This window comes from Pseudonaja textilis, chromosome 3, assembly GCF_049901715.1.
Source record: "Pseudonaja textilis isolate UNSWEBS1 chromosome 3, rPseTex1.2, whole genome shotgun sequence".
Classification (NCBI taxonomy): Eukaryota; Metazoa; Chordata; class Lepidosauria; order Squamata; family Elapidae; genus Pseudonaja; species Pseudonaja textilis.
The window spans coordinates 77025621-77039779 of NC_141992.1; the positions used below are offsets into that span (position 1 = coordinate 77025621).

Consider the following 14159-nt stretch of genomic DNA (forward strand, 5'->3'; position numbering starts at 1 on the left):
AGATACAGTTCATCTTCCTTTAAACTCCCAAAGTAGACAGGTACGTTGTTACTTTCCATAATTCTTCACCCCTCACCCAGATTTACATTACCCCAATATCCTCTCCTTCAAGAACATGTCCCAAAGTCCCAGAGAGGGTGGAACAAGTCGTGTAGTGCCTGCTTCCTGGTGACCCTTGAGGGTTGGTAAGAGGTTTTCTACTTTACCATAATGTGTGGGCCTCATCTTGCTCAGGCAATGAGGCAATGAAGGTAAATAAGAAGGAAAAGGTCAGCACTGGGGAAGGAAGGAGGACCTAGGGTTTAAGAAAACAACTAAGTCCAAGCACACCAGTGAATGAACAGCTGGCCAAGAAGGCCCCGCAGCTTCCCTTCATCCAGCTTTTACTAGTCAACCGTAGCCTTTCCAGGTTTCTAGATGGAGGTGAGAACAATAACGGAGCAAGAGTAACAGAAGAGTAAGAGAAAGTGTAGGTGGTTGAGCCCGGAAAACAAGTTACCTTGTTTTTTTCTCCATTGAAGGAAACCCTGAAAGATCATCAATCTCCGGGATAAAGGGGAAAATGGGAATTTCCCCCCTCTGTGAAAGGGGAAAAATATTTAACTAGGAGATGGGGAGTTGAAGGAAAGTTGTACTGCGCAGAATCCTGGAGAGGTGGGTGGTGAAAGAGCCAGTCTCTTATAATCCTGTTGGGAATAGAAATAGACAAATGCTAGAGAAAAGAGGAAGATCGACTTAAACGTTGCTCTTGAGAGAGTAAAATCTAAAAATAGTTTGCTTCTCGAATGTGCTAAAGGTAATTTTGGGGATGCCTTTTAAGACAAAGCCATTTCTATTATTTCGCTCTATCTTTGGGCGACCACTCCATTGGGGGGGGGGAGACGGAGGGAGGGGGGGAGGGAGAGAGAGGAGAGAGAGAGATTGGAAGGGAGGGGGTTGGGAGAAGAGAAAAAGAGAAAGAACAACTTGAAGGATTTTTTTTCTTTTTGCTTGCTTGCTTGAGTGCATTTAAATGAGCGTGCATCTGTAGCTTTTTAAACATCGAACCAAGCCCTTTCTTTCAAGGAAAGCCTCTTTTAATTAGCTTTAGAAGCCAGCAAAGGCGTCTAATGAAGTGGGTTTATTTAGCTTGCTCATAATTTAAGTGAGGAGCAATCCAAATTATCACTGAAGTGAAGAGTTCACACTTTTCCGCAGGCATGGAAAAACTAAAGGGAGGAAGGAAGCCGTGTTGGTTTTCCAGGAAAATGCCTGCAACCATCGGAACAACCTCATTCTTTTCAGGTGGGGTCACCAACACTTAGGGAAAACGTTTGCTACCATCTCCTGTTCCTTTCACTTCTTTTCTTGCCCCACTCAGGAGAAGATAATTTTGCTAGAGGAAAAGCACCCTTGGGTTGAAATTCTGTTGACCCACTGAAGTAAATGACTCACATGCAGAGCACTGCGTCTAGTTGTTATAAAACACCTCTTCCTCTATCCACATTTATCCACTTAAGGAAACAAATAGTAAAGGATTTTAATTTTTTGATGTTAAGAGGAAAAAAATGTGTGGGAGAAAGTGCTTTAAGCCTATTTCAAACCATATTTTAAACATATTTCAAAATGTATTCAACCACTGTATTGTGTCTCCATGATCAGTACAATTGTTGTTTTTGTAGTGAAAGTATTTTAAGCTTTTCTTTCCTTCCAATTATGGAAATGAATAATAACTAAGATACGGATTCAACACCACCCTTTAATTTTCCGGTCATCCAATTTAGTTCAAAATTTAACTTAAACTCCTTGTGTGTACACATCCACATACACCCCACAGAACCATCCAATAAGTTGCATTCAGAGCATCTAGACTCTAAGAGCATCTTACTTTTTTCTTTTTGAATTTCCATGTTGCCTTATTTACAAAGGAAACCATTTCTGTTGTGTTTTAAGTCACAGTGGCCACCACCCTTGAGAGAGAGAGAGAGAGAGAGAGAGAAACCCTGAATATTTTAAATCCTCACCATTCCAAGGGAAGCAATGCCTAAAACCCTTTCCCAATGAAATCATCAGGGCTTTAAAGCCACCCTTCTTGTGCTCGGCTGCCTGGGAGCAAACTAGACAATCATGTAAGCTGTTACATAGCTTGTGATTTTCAAACGCTAGCCGGATTAGGTGCTAGTCAGTTTCCCGATCTTGTCCATTTTCTTGACCACTAGTGGGTGCATCTTAGCAGAAGCCTTCAGCCTCCGGAGAATCCTACAAGGGCAACGGCAACTTGATCTTGGAGAAGAGGTTTCGCAGGAGGTGGGGTGGGGATGGGGGAACCGAGCCAGCGTTATGATTTATTCCTGAAGTCCCAATTAACACAGGGGGAAAAAAAGAAGAGGAGAAACAGCGAGGGGGAGAGGACGGATCGCAGGGAGGCCAGGCTACCCCTGGCTGCAATGTCAGTGTGCCCACCGCTCCATCGCTGAGTCATTGTCGCGTGGTGACGAGAGCTGAAAACGAGGTGGGCGTTTCCAGACCCCTTTTGTGAAAACGCGGCCAAGGTCAAGATGATTTTTAACGAGAATTTATTAGCGGACTTGTTTGTGGGGGGAGAAGAGAGACAGGAAGGGAGAGAGAGAGAGAGGGAGAGAAAGGGAGGGAGGAAGAGAGAGGGGGGAGGGAGAGAGAGGGGCGGAGGAGAGAGAGGGAGAGAGAGGAAGAGGGAGGGAGGGAGGAAGAGAGAAAGGGAGGGAGAGAGGGGAGAGGGAGGGAGGGAGGAAGAGAGAGGGAGAGGGAGGGAGAGAGAGAGGGAGAGGGAGGGAGGAAGAGAAAGGACCCGCGAAGCAGGATCAGCAGCATCAACCCCTTCCTTAATTAGCAAAGCCTAAATAATATGTACCCGCAGGCTACTCCTTGCTTTTTTCCTCTTTCCTTCCTCTCCCCCCACACCTCATCTCGCCCTCACCTCCTTCTTCCTCCTTTAGAAAGAAAAAAAAAAAAACCCTCTAGAAAAAGAGGAGGGGAGGAAGCCATCCACAAACCTCAGAGGAGGTGTTAATACTGGACGGGAGTTATGAATGTTTTATAGGTAATTGCAGTATATCTTTCCAACGTCCAAAGGCGTGGTGGAAAAGCAAAGGCCCGTTCTTTCAAGCGCTTTGCTTCGGGTTGTTGTTGTGTGTTTTTTTTGGGGGGTTGTTTCCTCAGGGCTTGGGGCAGCCCCAGCCGGGGGGGCCTGGCCCGGGAGAAGCTGAGAACTGTCCCGTTTCCATCTTTCACCCTTTCTCAGCTCGGGCCTAGCTCCAGCCTCGCTTTCGCTTGGATTCGTGGCTTTTCTCCTTTCCCTCCCTCGCGCCCACCCATCCCCCCCCCTCACCCTCCCCACCGCGCGCTTTGCACCTAGAGCCAGACGCTACGGAGAGCCCCCCCATCCCAGCCAAGGATTAAAAACGGCCTTAGAAAAGAGCGGACTTTTTAAAACAAAAACAAAAAAAAACAGCTCGACCCGACGCCAAGCCAAACCCGTGTCCTCGAGCGGGAAGGGGACGGTTCCCCTGGGTGGGAGTCAAAAAGAGATCAAAGCAAAATACACACACACACAAAACACACACACACACACATACAGAAAGACACACAAGCGGCCCCCGAGGCTGTGGGTCGCGGCGGATTTTCTTCTCTCCCGCGGCTCCGGGGTTTTCTTCCTAATTGCCACCCTCGAGCGTCTCTCGCTCCCAGGCTGTTCCTCCGCGCTTTCTATCAGCGCCTCGGAACAGCTGCCAGGCTGGGTTGCACCTTTTGGCTTCCCAGACATCCGTCCGCCTTTAAGGGCCCTCCTCTGCCTCTTCCATATGCAGCAAGGAGGACGAAGAGAGAAAGGGGGAGAAAAACCTAGCCGCGACGGCAAGAAAGCAACACCGAGAAAGAGAGCCAAGGAAAAGGGGGACCAATTCATGACCAATGCGCCCACTCACCCAACCCGCTTTTCATTGCCGAGGTTTTGGGGGGGGAAGCCCCCAAGTCCGTCGCAGTGATTTCGCTTCTTCTCTGCCTTTTTTTTTTAACTTCTTTATACAACCCATTCCTTACTTCCTCCAAACAAACTCTTTAGCAACCAACCAGACTGGGGGAGGGAGGGAGGGAGGGGGGATTAAAAGTCTCCTAGCCCGCCGCATAGAAAGAAGCAGACATGCGCACGCATCCAAGACACACTCGGCCCATTTTACGGAACGAAACAATAACAGCGCGGGAATCAAAGGGGAAATAGCTTCGTCTGGGTCTGCAGGTTTGTTTAAAAAAAGATAAAAGTTTATTTCTTTTTTTTTCCCGTCGGGTGGTTTTGTTGTTGTTGTTGCCATTTCCAGTCATCAAAATCTCTCTGTCGCTCGCTCTCGATATATATATATATATTGTTAACTGCTGTTGCCATCTAAGCATTTATTTTACCGAAACAAAACGAAACAAAAGCAAAAGGGAAAAAAAAATTGGGAAAGGAGAAGCCTCTTGGGGCGGGGGAGAGAATATTTTTGTGGGGTTCGTTTGTTTCTTAGATTTCTTTTTCCTCTGAAAAACGAAAGAATAGAAGTCCTTTTTTTTTCTTTTCTATCTTTTTGGACAACATATAATAAATAATATATATCTCACTTCTCACACGTCAGCCTGTTCAAAATGTGTGTGTGTGTGTATATATATATGTGTGTGTGTGTGTGTGTTTGTGTGTATATATATATATATATATATATATATATATATATATATATATATATATATATACATACATATACATACATGCACACACACACACACCAATGTGTATGTAGCATATATATATATATATATATATATATATATATATATATATATATATATATATATATATATATATATATATATATATATATATATATACATACATATATATATATATGTATAATATATGTATATGTATAATATATATATATATATATATAATACACACACACACACACACACACCAATGGACGAGAGAGGTCCGGAAAAATGCCACTTCGGAGTCAGAAAAAAGGTTCGTGAGAGAATTCGGTGCAAAACTTCTCCGCTCGCCCTCGGTCTTCTGCGGTCTGGGCCGCGGTGGGGGGAAGCGTCCTTTCTTTCCTCTCTTTGTGTCCCTCAAGAGAGTCCCGCCTGGCACTCCGGCTTTTCCCAGCCGCCACCACTCCCCTCAGCCTCCTTGAACCACCACCCCCCCTCCTCCGGCAAAGCGGCTGGGAGCTGCTGCGGGACTTGGCGCTTCCGTATCCCTTAACGGGTTCCAGAGTCTCTATCTCTGCGCTCTGAGCAGTGGTCGCTCCTCCGGGTCGCTTAGAAGGAACCGCTTGCATTTCCCGCCCCCTCGCTCGCCTCGGCTCCTTTTCTTGGCTCAGTTGGCTGCTGCGGGGGTGGGGAGAGTAGTGAGGGAGAAATCTGTCGGCGGGGGGTGGGGGTGTTGAGGAGGAGGGAGACGCCCAGTGCCTTTTCTTCACCGCGGGTGAGGGGTCCCTGGAAGGGAGTTGGACAAGGGGTTGAGGGCCGGCTGCCCCCCCGGCCCGAGGCCGTGGATCAGAACCCGGGGCACCAGAGGCCGCTGGAGTTGAGGGTGAGGCGCGGGCGGAGTCCGGTACATGCTACTGTACATGGCCGCGGCTGCCGCGGCCGCCGTGGTGCTGTCCATGCTCCCCAGCAGGCTCGGGTGGTAGAAATAAGGCGACGGGAACATCCGCTGCAGAGCCGAGTAGTTCCCAGCTTCGGCCAGCAACTCCAACCCCACCGCCGTCTGCCGCTTCCACTTGGTTCTGCAAGAGACGGAGAACGGAGAGACACCGTCGGCTGGGCCCGAAGGGGTGGGGTGGGGGAGGTGAGGGAGAGAGCGAGAGTGGGACTGACCAACCCTCCTTTCCCTCCCCTCCCGACACGCGCTGGAACAGACTCGGGCAGAAGACAAGTTTGGCTCGCCTGCATCTCTAGCGTTCAAGGCCTTGTCCTTTCAAGGAAGAGCAGCAGCCGCAGCGGAATCACTGCAGGGCTGGTAGGTCTTAAAGCAGAAGGCTACTATGAGGGATGGAGAGAGATCAGCGGGCACAAGAGGGACAAGCACTGGAGGAATCGGAGGGAACTGTCATTTGAAGAATCCTGGGAAACATTTGCTAGCCAAAGACACAGGCGCAGGCAAACACAAAAGGAGAGCCAAACTCTTGCCGGCCTGTAAGTGATAATGACAGCTGATAAACTATCCACAATTCATTCTCCTTTCAAACATATAATTAATTACATGCAATTCTATGGCGTCATTATATTTTTCATATTCACGTTACTCTCTAATATTAATAACAGGGGAAAAAATATTTCCCCCATTATAAGATTTTCTGCTAAAAGATTAATTTAATACATAGAATCCAGCCAGCTATTTAAAAGTCAATTGCTTGGATGGGGACAATGAAGGAAAGAAACGCTCTGGAAAACTCCAGAGTATATTCCCAATTTTTGCTGACTCTTCTGATCAGGCCAGCCTCCGCTACCCAAACAAGCAAACACTTAAGCAAATGGGGCGTGGGGGGGGGCGTGGGGGGAGGCGGGGAAAGCTAGCCTTGTGAGAGTTTCATGCTACTCTTCTTCCTTAGAGATGGCCTGCAGGAAAAAGTGAAATCCCCTGGAAGATTTTGGATGCTAGAAACTACAATCCTGAACGTTTTAGAATTGTAGGCTCCTATTGCTTTGAGCCATGGGGCAAAGGATGGGAATGGAAGAAGACTAATTTTCCCTCTGTGGGCAAGACAGAGGCCTCCAGTTGCAAGAAAAGGCTACATGCAAATGGATGCAGATCATTTCTTTCCCTGCCTCACGCCTAGTACATTGCAAAACACACTTGAGATGAAGATACCGCTTCCGGACAAGTCCGTTTCCTTCCTTCCTTCCTAAAGCAGAACCTGCATGTTAGCTCTGCTAACTGGCAGTGAGCATTGGTGGGGTTGGGTTTTGTTTTTTGTTTTCAGCAGGCGCTCCACCACACCGAGGTAATCACAGCCGTTAGGAAACGCAGCCAAATTAACAAGCGTGGAGCTCCCTGTTTAGCTGGGCTGTAAATGACGCTAATGTTTTCCGACATAATTAGGGTGGCTGCAACCGTATGAAATGAGACAGAAAATGATAGCAAAGATGACAAACCGGACAGAGGTTTCCAGCCCGCGTTTCCTCTGCCAAGAATTAGAAAAAAACACATTTTGCTCTCATATATAAGGCCTTCCTCGCTCTCTTGCCTCCTTTCGGCCTCTCTCTTTAAAATAATAATAATAATAATAATAATAATAATAATAATAACAACAAATTAAAAAAAAATAACACCAGACATTGGCGACTAGACTTCCTTCGCCAGTCTTCATTTTCCAACCACTGAGATCAGGATTCAAATGCACTGGAGAAATGAGAAAATGAAACCCAGGACTGAATTACAAATCTGGGTGTCTGAAAATGCCAAATCAGACGTAAGGTGGGGGCCTCCAGAAGGGAATCCCACCCAGCCTGAAACTTATTGAGCTTTTCCCAGAAGCGCTGTCCCGGTTTAACGTGGTTTCCTTGCTCCTACACTCCGGCCTTTGCTTTGCTAGCAGGGACAGAGAAATAAACTCTAAATAAAGAAATAAAGTGTGTAGACTGTTCACCTCTATTTCTTTTTTTCTCCTGTGGCTATTCAAGACTTCCTCCACCTACACGCGACAGGAAAATGAAAGAGCAACCCTGTGTATGCACAACCGCCCTCTTGGAATGTTAACTCGTGTCATGAATTCACAACCGTTCAATGAATGATAGCTAACTAGGAGTTTCGGCTGAGGTTTGCGTGTCAGCCTAGCTACAAAGCAAACCAAAACAAATGAATAAAAAACTACGGCGACTAACCAAGCCTATTCTGAGAATGCACCTGCTAAGGTTTTTTTTTCCCCTGGAAACAGCCACTGAAATCTTGGCCCGCGGGAAGTGGTGAACGCCAGCGTGGAAGAGGGGGTGGAAAGGACGGAGATGCAAAGTGAGACGAGCAAACACTGCCCACACTGCCCTCTACTAGAAAGGCCATGCGTGGAGACAGATGTCCTTTGCCTTTCCAAAGGAAATGGCAGAGCTGCCCCCCCAAAATAAGCCCCTCGAAGCTCTGCTTTGGAGATCGCGCTCCTATCCTTTTTTTTTTTTCCCCTGGAGGCCTGTTTTGAACTCCTTTTTACGTGGATGAGGCAGAGGATGGCAAGGGGAAAACCACGACCGAGCGTCGCACCCACACCGACCCGGGAGGCAATTCCACAGGATATAACGAGGCTTATTTCTGGGTCAAAGTGGGCAAGACCAGACTGTTTCAAAGCATCCCCACCCCCACCCCGATTTCTTTTGAGTCAAAGTGTTGCCCATTTCACCCACCTGCTCGCCCCACCCCAGCTTTTGTCCCTACAGGCCTGCCCTACCTCCGGTTTTGATACCAGGTTTTGACCTGGGTGTCGGTCAGATTGAGGGCGGCTGCCAAGTCCATGCGGTCTTGGACGCTGAGGTACTTCTGCCTCTCGAAGCTCCTCTCCAGTTGGTTGAGCTGATGGTCGGAGAAGGCAGTCCGCGCCTTGCGAGGCTTCTTGGCCCTTACCGGGGGGCTGTCCCTGCTGCTGGAAATCTCACGGTCCCCCTCTTCTTTTGCCCCTGAGAAGACACAAAACAGAGAAGGTTAGGGGAGAAAAGCGTGGGGGTGGGAGTAGGACTAACCCCACGTGCACACACACACACACACACACACACACAAAAACCTTACTTAAGCCTGAACAGGACCGTTCCCCTGTGCGGGAGTCTTCTGGATCCAAACGGATCGTTGGAAAAGACGGCTTAGGAACCAACCTATTGGTTCCCCTAGGTTGCACAAGGCGGCATGTAGACCACAAGTTGCCACAGAAATAAATTAGGAAGCTGGCAATTCAGCTTGCAATTCAAGCACTGAACAAACCCAGCAGAGGGAAGAAGTAGTACCCTTTTTCTGGAGTGAGAACTTCTCCTGCCACACAACTTCCTAATAATATCCTTTCCCCCAGCCCCTCTACCGGAGGGGATTTTTTTTTTCCTCCGCCGCAGCCGCCTTTCCTCACTTTCTCCCTCGGCCAAATTCAGATTTCCAAATGCACATCTGAGACGGGTTACGACCAAGCCATGGCAACAGCCTGGGTGCTTTTCCTGGAGTGTTTGTCATCCAGGTACATAAAAGAGATCCGGATTTCACAATCTCAGGTGACAGCGGGAATATTATCGGATTTGGCCTGGAATCTTTGAGTCTTATTTGGGGGAGATTTTTTTTTTAAGCTGTAATGTTAGGAAATCGATACGTCAGTCCATCTGTGTTTGTACGAGGTTTTTCTCTACCACCACCATCCTCTCCCCCCTTTCCCCCCTTCCCTCTCTCCCCCTCTCTTTCTTTTTTTTTTCCTGTGCTCTCCTTGATCTTCCCTGCAGGGAGAACAATAATCTCTCTAATTGACCCACTGGGGAGGTTGGTGCACCAACTAACCAACAACAACCACCACCACCCAAAAAAAAAAAAAAAACCTTAGAAGAAACTCCGCATCTGGTTCTAGACGCTCATATGTTAGTGCTAAAATGGCAAATTGAATTGGAGTCCTATTAGTTACTGCAAAATATCTGAAGGTTGAAAAATGAGTGAAATACGTCCTCTCTCATCACAACGTTTAAAAAAAAAACGCCTTTCCAGTTAAGTGAGATTCCCTTGGTAATGGGAGGGGGGGCGTCTTTTATTTCCCCCCAGGAAGTGGCAGAATCGAGCACACCATGTACGTTTGAATTTTAGAACGTAACTAAAGTATCACACAAAAACCAACGGCTGTAAAAATATTGCACAGTGCTAACTCCAAAGGAAGAAACATTTCAAGGAAGGAAGAAACCAGAACAGAGAGGGAAAAAAGGACCCCGATTGGATTTGGTTTGTTTCCCTGCTTTAAAAAAACACATTTTATTATAAATTCTTTAGGAGGTCTGTCCTGCTAATTAAATGTTGCTTAAATCTGTGAGAGCTATGTTTAGAAATTATGCATGCAGATCGCATGTTATAATGTGCATTTGCATTTTAAAATCTCTAGTAATCCCAGCTGGCATTTTTGGTATTGTTGAAGTGCACACTTGCAGACTCTTTTTGTTCTCGTATCAACTTTTCTTTTAAGGGCTGGGATACGGAGCTTCAGTTTGAAATATATATTTAGATGGATGGATGGATGGATAGGATAGATTAGATAAGATAGATAGATAGATAGATAGATAGATAGATAAGATAGACAATTATACTTATATGAATTGTCCATTTATATGGATTGTCTAATAAAAATTAGAGGGGGAACAATTATGATTCCTGAGTTTTTGCAAAATAACCTGGTTGTGTTTATCGTTTTCTTACGGGACTTAAATTTTATTTTTGAATACTTTCCAGGTTGCTGGAGCCTCTTAGCGAATTCGCAGCCCAACCTTCCCTTCCAAGTTGGCTCGAAGTTTTCAGAACAAGCGATTGCTTGAAAACGCGTGGGGGGGGGGAGGGGGAATGAAAACAACCGCGAAGGTTCGAAACGTAAACAATAGAACGCTCACCACCGTTTCGAACCCGGCGCGCTCGCGAGCGTTTCGAAGCCCCCTCCCCAGCCGTCCCCAACTCACCGTGGCATTTCAGCTCATTCTGGGCATCGTCGCGTTTGTCCAGCTTGGTTCTGCTGTTGTCGTCCTGCTCCAGCTTCGGCCTGAAACTTTCGTTGGCCGAGTTGCTCTCTTGTTTGGGCGTCGGGTGGGGAGAGGAGACGCTGGTGCTGTAAGGGGCGCAGGCGGCCAGCGGTTTGCTATCTCCCAAAATGTCTTTAATTAAAAAAGAAGACGTGGCAGTCCTGGGGGCAGAGCTACACGAACCCAATTGCTGTTGCTGCTGCTGTTGCGACGGCTGCAAACTTTTGGGCTGTTGCTGCTCTGCATGTTGGCCGTGGTGAAGGTGGTGATGCTGAGGCGACAAATGCTGCTGCTGCTGCTGCTGCTCGGGGTGCTCGGCGGTGACTGAGATCGGCGAGGAGGGAGCCGTGCCCACCGTGTCGATTTCCGAACAAGGGGACGGAGTGGCCCGGGTGAGGAAATCCGCCGCCCTGGCCTCGCCGTGGGCCGTCCGAAAGTCCCCGTTCATCATCGCCGGGCTGCCGGACCTGGGATTAGACAAAATCGTGTCGATTCCAAAGCTGGAAGTGCTAGATCCTTCCATGGTGTGGCCGTTCAAAGAAGCGCCTTCATCCCCCCCCCCGCTTTTTTTTCTCCCCCCCCCCTCCCGACGCCGTTCTCTTTGCGCGGACTGGGGAGGGGGGTGTTTTTTGCGGGGTTGGCGGTGGAGGGGGAGGGGAGGAAGGCGAGGGCCGTCTCTAAGGCGATCGATCGACGATTAAAAGGCGAACCACCAACCCAATCGGATCAATTATGGACGAGGCGAATCTCTTCGATCAAAATTTAAATGGGGAAGGAGGGGGGGAGGGGAAGGAAGGAGGGAGGGAGGGAGGGTGAGGAAGGAGGGAGAAACGAGGCGAAGGACGAGGAGACGCGCACATGCACCAGGCGCACGCACGGGAGGAGAGAAGGCGGCGGAGGAGGGGGGGGGTGTGGAGAAGCCAGCAGGAGAAAAGCCGCCGAAGCCAGCCAAGAAAGGAGGAAGGCAAGCCGGGAAACCGATTCGGGAGGAAGACGCCAGATCCGCCGCGCCAACCCGGTTGGGCTTCAGGCCCCGAAGAGGCTCGCTGGCTTTCGCTCTCCTCCGCCCACACGTGGTGCTCCGCTTATTGTTCAGGACGGCCGCGCCGCTCGGGCAAGAGCAGCCGGCATTGCCTGGATGAGCCGCCGCTGCCGGCCGGGGAAGCGGCTGCTGAGGCTCTCCCCCCACCGGGCGGAGGCTTCGCTCTCGTCCCGGCCAAGGACCACCCGGCACCGCTTGCTTGACGCTGCGCCCGATCGCCGGGCTCCCGGGCCGCTGCTCTCGCCGGCGCCCAGGAGTTCTTGAACTTTCTTGGAAAGTTGAGGCGTGGCGGAGCAAGGCGAGGAAGAGGAGGAGGAGGAGGAGGAGAAGAGGAAGAAGAAGGCTCGGCGGCTGCCCTGCTCTCGCTAGCTCCTCTCGGGTTCCTGCGAGTCCGCTCGTGACGTCACGGCCATCGCCGCTCGCCTGCTCGCCGCTCTATATCCAACCTCTTTTAAGGCTCGGGATTTTCCCCCCTTTTTAAAAAAATATATATATTCCTTATTTATTTATTTGTTTGTTTTATTTAAGGCCGCCGTCGAGGAACGGCCTCTGATTGGTGGAGGCGGCGGCCGAACTTGACGCCTCGGCGGTCGGCAGCCAATGAGAAGGAAGAAAGGGGAGGGGAGGGGAAGAGGGAGACCGGAGGGGGGGCGGGGGGGGGGGCTTGTGAGATTCGGGACTGGGACTGTTCTTTTTTAGAACCTTTAGGATTCCTCCCTCTCTTTCGTTCCCCGTTCCCACTATCCGAATGTAAATGGGTGGTTATCATCATCTCTGGCATGCCAATGGTCATCTGTTTGGTAACAGAAATCAAGGTAGGGGGAGAAAGGAAGAAAAAGAAGAAAAAAAAGAAAGGAAGAAAGAAAGAGAGGAAGGAAGGAAGGGAAAAAAAGGAAGAAAGGAAAGGAAAAAGAGAGGAAGGAAAGAAAGAAAGAGGAAGGAAGGAAAGAAAGAGAGGAAGGAAGGAAGGAAAGAAAAAGAAAGGAAGGAAGGAAAGAAAGTAAGAGGAAGGAAGGAAAGAAAAAGGAAGGAAGGAAGGAAAGAAAAAGAGAAAGGAAGAAAGGAAAGAAAGAGGAAGGAAAGAAAAAGAGGAAGGAAGGAAAGAAAGAGAGGAAGGAAGGAAAGAAAGAAAAAGAGAAAGGAAGGAAAGAAAAAGAGAAAGGAAAGAAGGAAGATTTAAGAGAATATATCCGTGTAAGAAAGGGAGTATGCGATATTTCGAGCTGTGAAGTTTTCTATATACGGGGTCATTACAAAAGTAAATATACCTATCTCTTTCCCCAACTGGGATGGCAGTTAAAATGCAGGGTTTACTAAGGGCTTCTTCCCGCCGCGTCCTTTGGAAGATCAGAAACGTTTGTCACCACAGTCCTCAGGCAGGAGAAGCGGTCCAACTTCACCGAAGAACTAGGGAACGAAGTGCGAGGCCGGGCCAAACGTCTCCCTTGGAGCCAACCGGGGCCGAAAACGCCTGGCTTCCTTTCCTAAGGGACGGGGAGTGGAAAGGGAAGCGGCTCCTGAGGGGGGTGGGATGGGAATAAACCTCGGTCTAGACCCGGACCGCCTGCTTATTTGGAGAAGACGTGAAGCCAGGTGGCAGGACGGCAGCGGGCAAGCTGGGTGGGTCTTCTTCCTGCACGAGAGACTTGGGTCTGTGGCTTAGTTGCAACCACCGGCTCTGGGTCTCCATCCAGAGCGCGGTTTTAGCCACCCATCCACCCATCCATCCGCAACACACGCACACCTCTCCTTCCCCGCCTCTCGTTCTTGGTTTGTCTTTGCCCGGTTGCTGTTTCCAGCGCCTCTTCTATTTGCAACCGACCCAGTTGAGGGCCGACACGCCGCGCGCACTTCGGGAAGAAAAGGCTCGCAGCTCGTGGTTCCTCCGTCTCTAGGAAGCCGCGGCGGTTCGAACCTGTCCCTTGTCGAATGTCAGGGTAATGGGAAGCGCCAGGGACAAGACGCCGTATTGCTCCTCCTGATTAAGTACCGTCAACCTAATTAGCAGAGCAATTATAAGGTGCTAATGAATGATTCAAAGTTCGGCGTGTTGTCTTTTATTCCGAATTACGCCTTTTTTTCTTTTTCTTTTTTTTATTTTAAAGGCACCGAGGAATCGAAGAGGGAAAGCGAACGATCCTGCAAGGAAAGCGCTTGCACCCCCTTCCCTGTTTCCCACCGTCCGCCTTCTTTTCCTCCAGGCTGTGGTTCCTTTCCTTTCCTCCCACAGCAACGTGTCAACCTTTCGGTTCCAGAAAAAGAACCGAACGAAATCTATTCATGGAAAATTAGATGCGTAAGGAAGCCGTGGGGGAGGGAATTCAATAATAATAATAATAATAATAATAATAATAATAATAATAATAATAATAATAATAATAATAATAATAATAATAAT

At 48.7% G+C, this 14159-nt stretch overlaps 1 protein-coding gene across 1 annotated transcript; it reads right to left on the minus strand.

The window, feature by feature from the left end:
- Positions 1-5297: 5297 nt before the first annotated feature.
- BARHL2 (BarH like homeobox 2) lies at positions 5298-12229 on the minus strand. The gene is made up of 3 exons (XM_087930143.1): positions 10660-12229; positions 8430-8655; positions 5298-5777 (listed from the first exon to the last, which is right to left on the minus strand). The coding sequence occupies exons 1-3, from the start codon at positions 11240-11242 to the stop codon at positions 5465-5467; spliced, it is 1122 nt and encodes a 373-aa protein (XP_087786269.1). The 5' UTR covers positions 11243-12229; the 3' UTR covers positions 5298-5464.
- Between the last annotated feature and the right edge of the window lie 1930 nt (positions 12230-14159).

What these genes read in the sequence shown, in the direction of transcription:
- BARHL2 (XM_087930143.1), bottom strand. Translation starts at nt 11,242, where the DNA reads ATGGAAGGATCTAGCACTTCCAGCTTTGGAATCGACACGATTTTGTCT. An exon ending in GAATGAGCTGAAATGCCACG is followed by an intron (nt 8,656 to 10,659) that starts GTGAGTTGGGGA and finishes GTGTCTTCTCAG; the next exon opens with GGGCAAAAGAAGAGGGGGAC. An exon ending in ACCTGGTATCAAAACCGGAG is followed by an intron (nt 5,778 to 8,429) that starts GTAGGGCAGGCC and finishes CGTCTCTTGCAG; the next exon opens with AACCAAGTGGAAGCGGCAGA.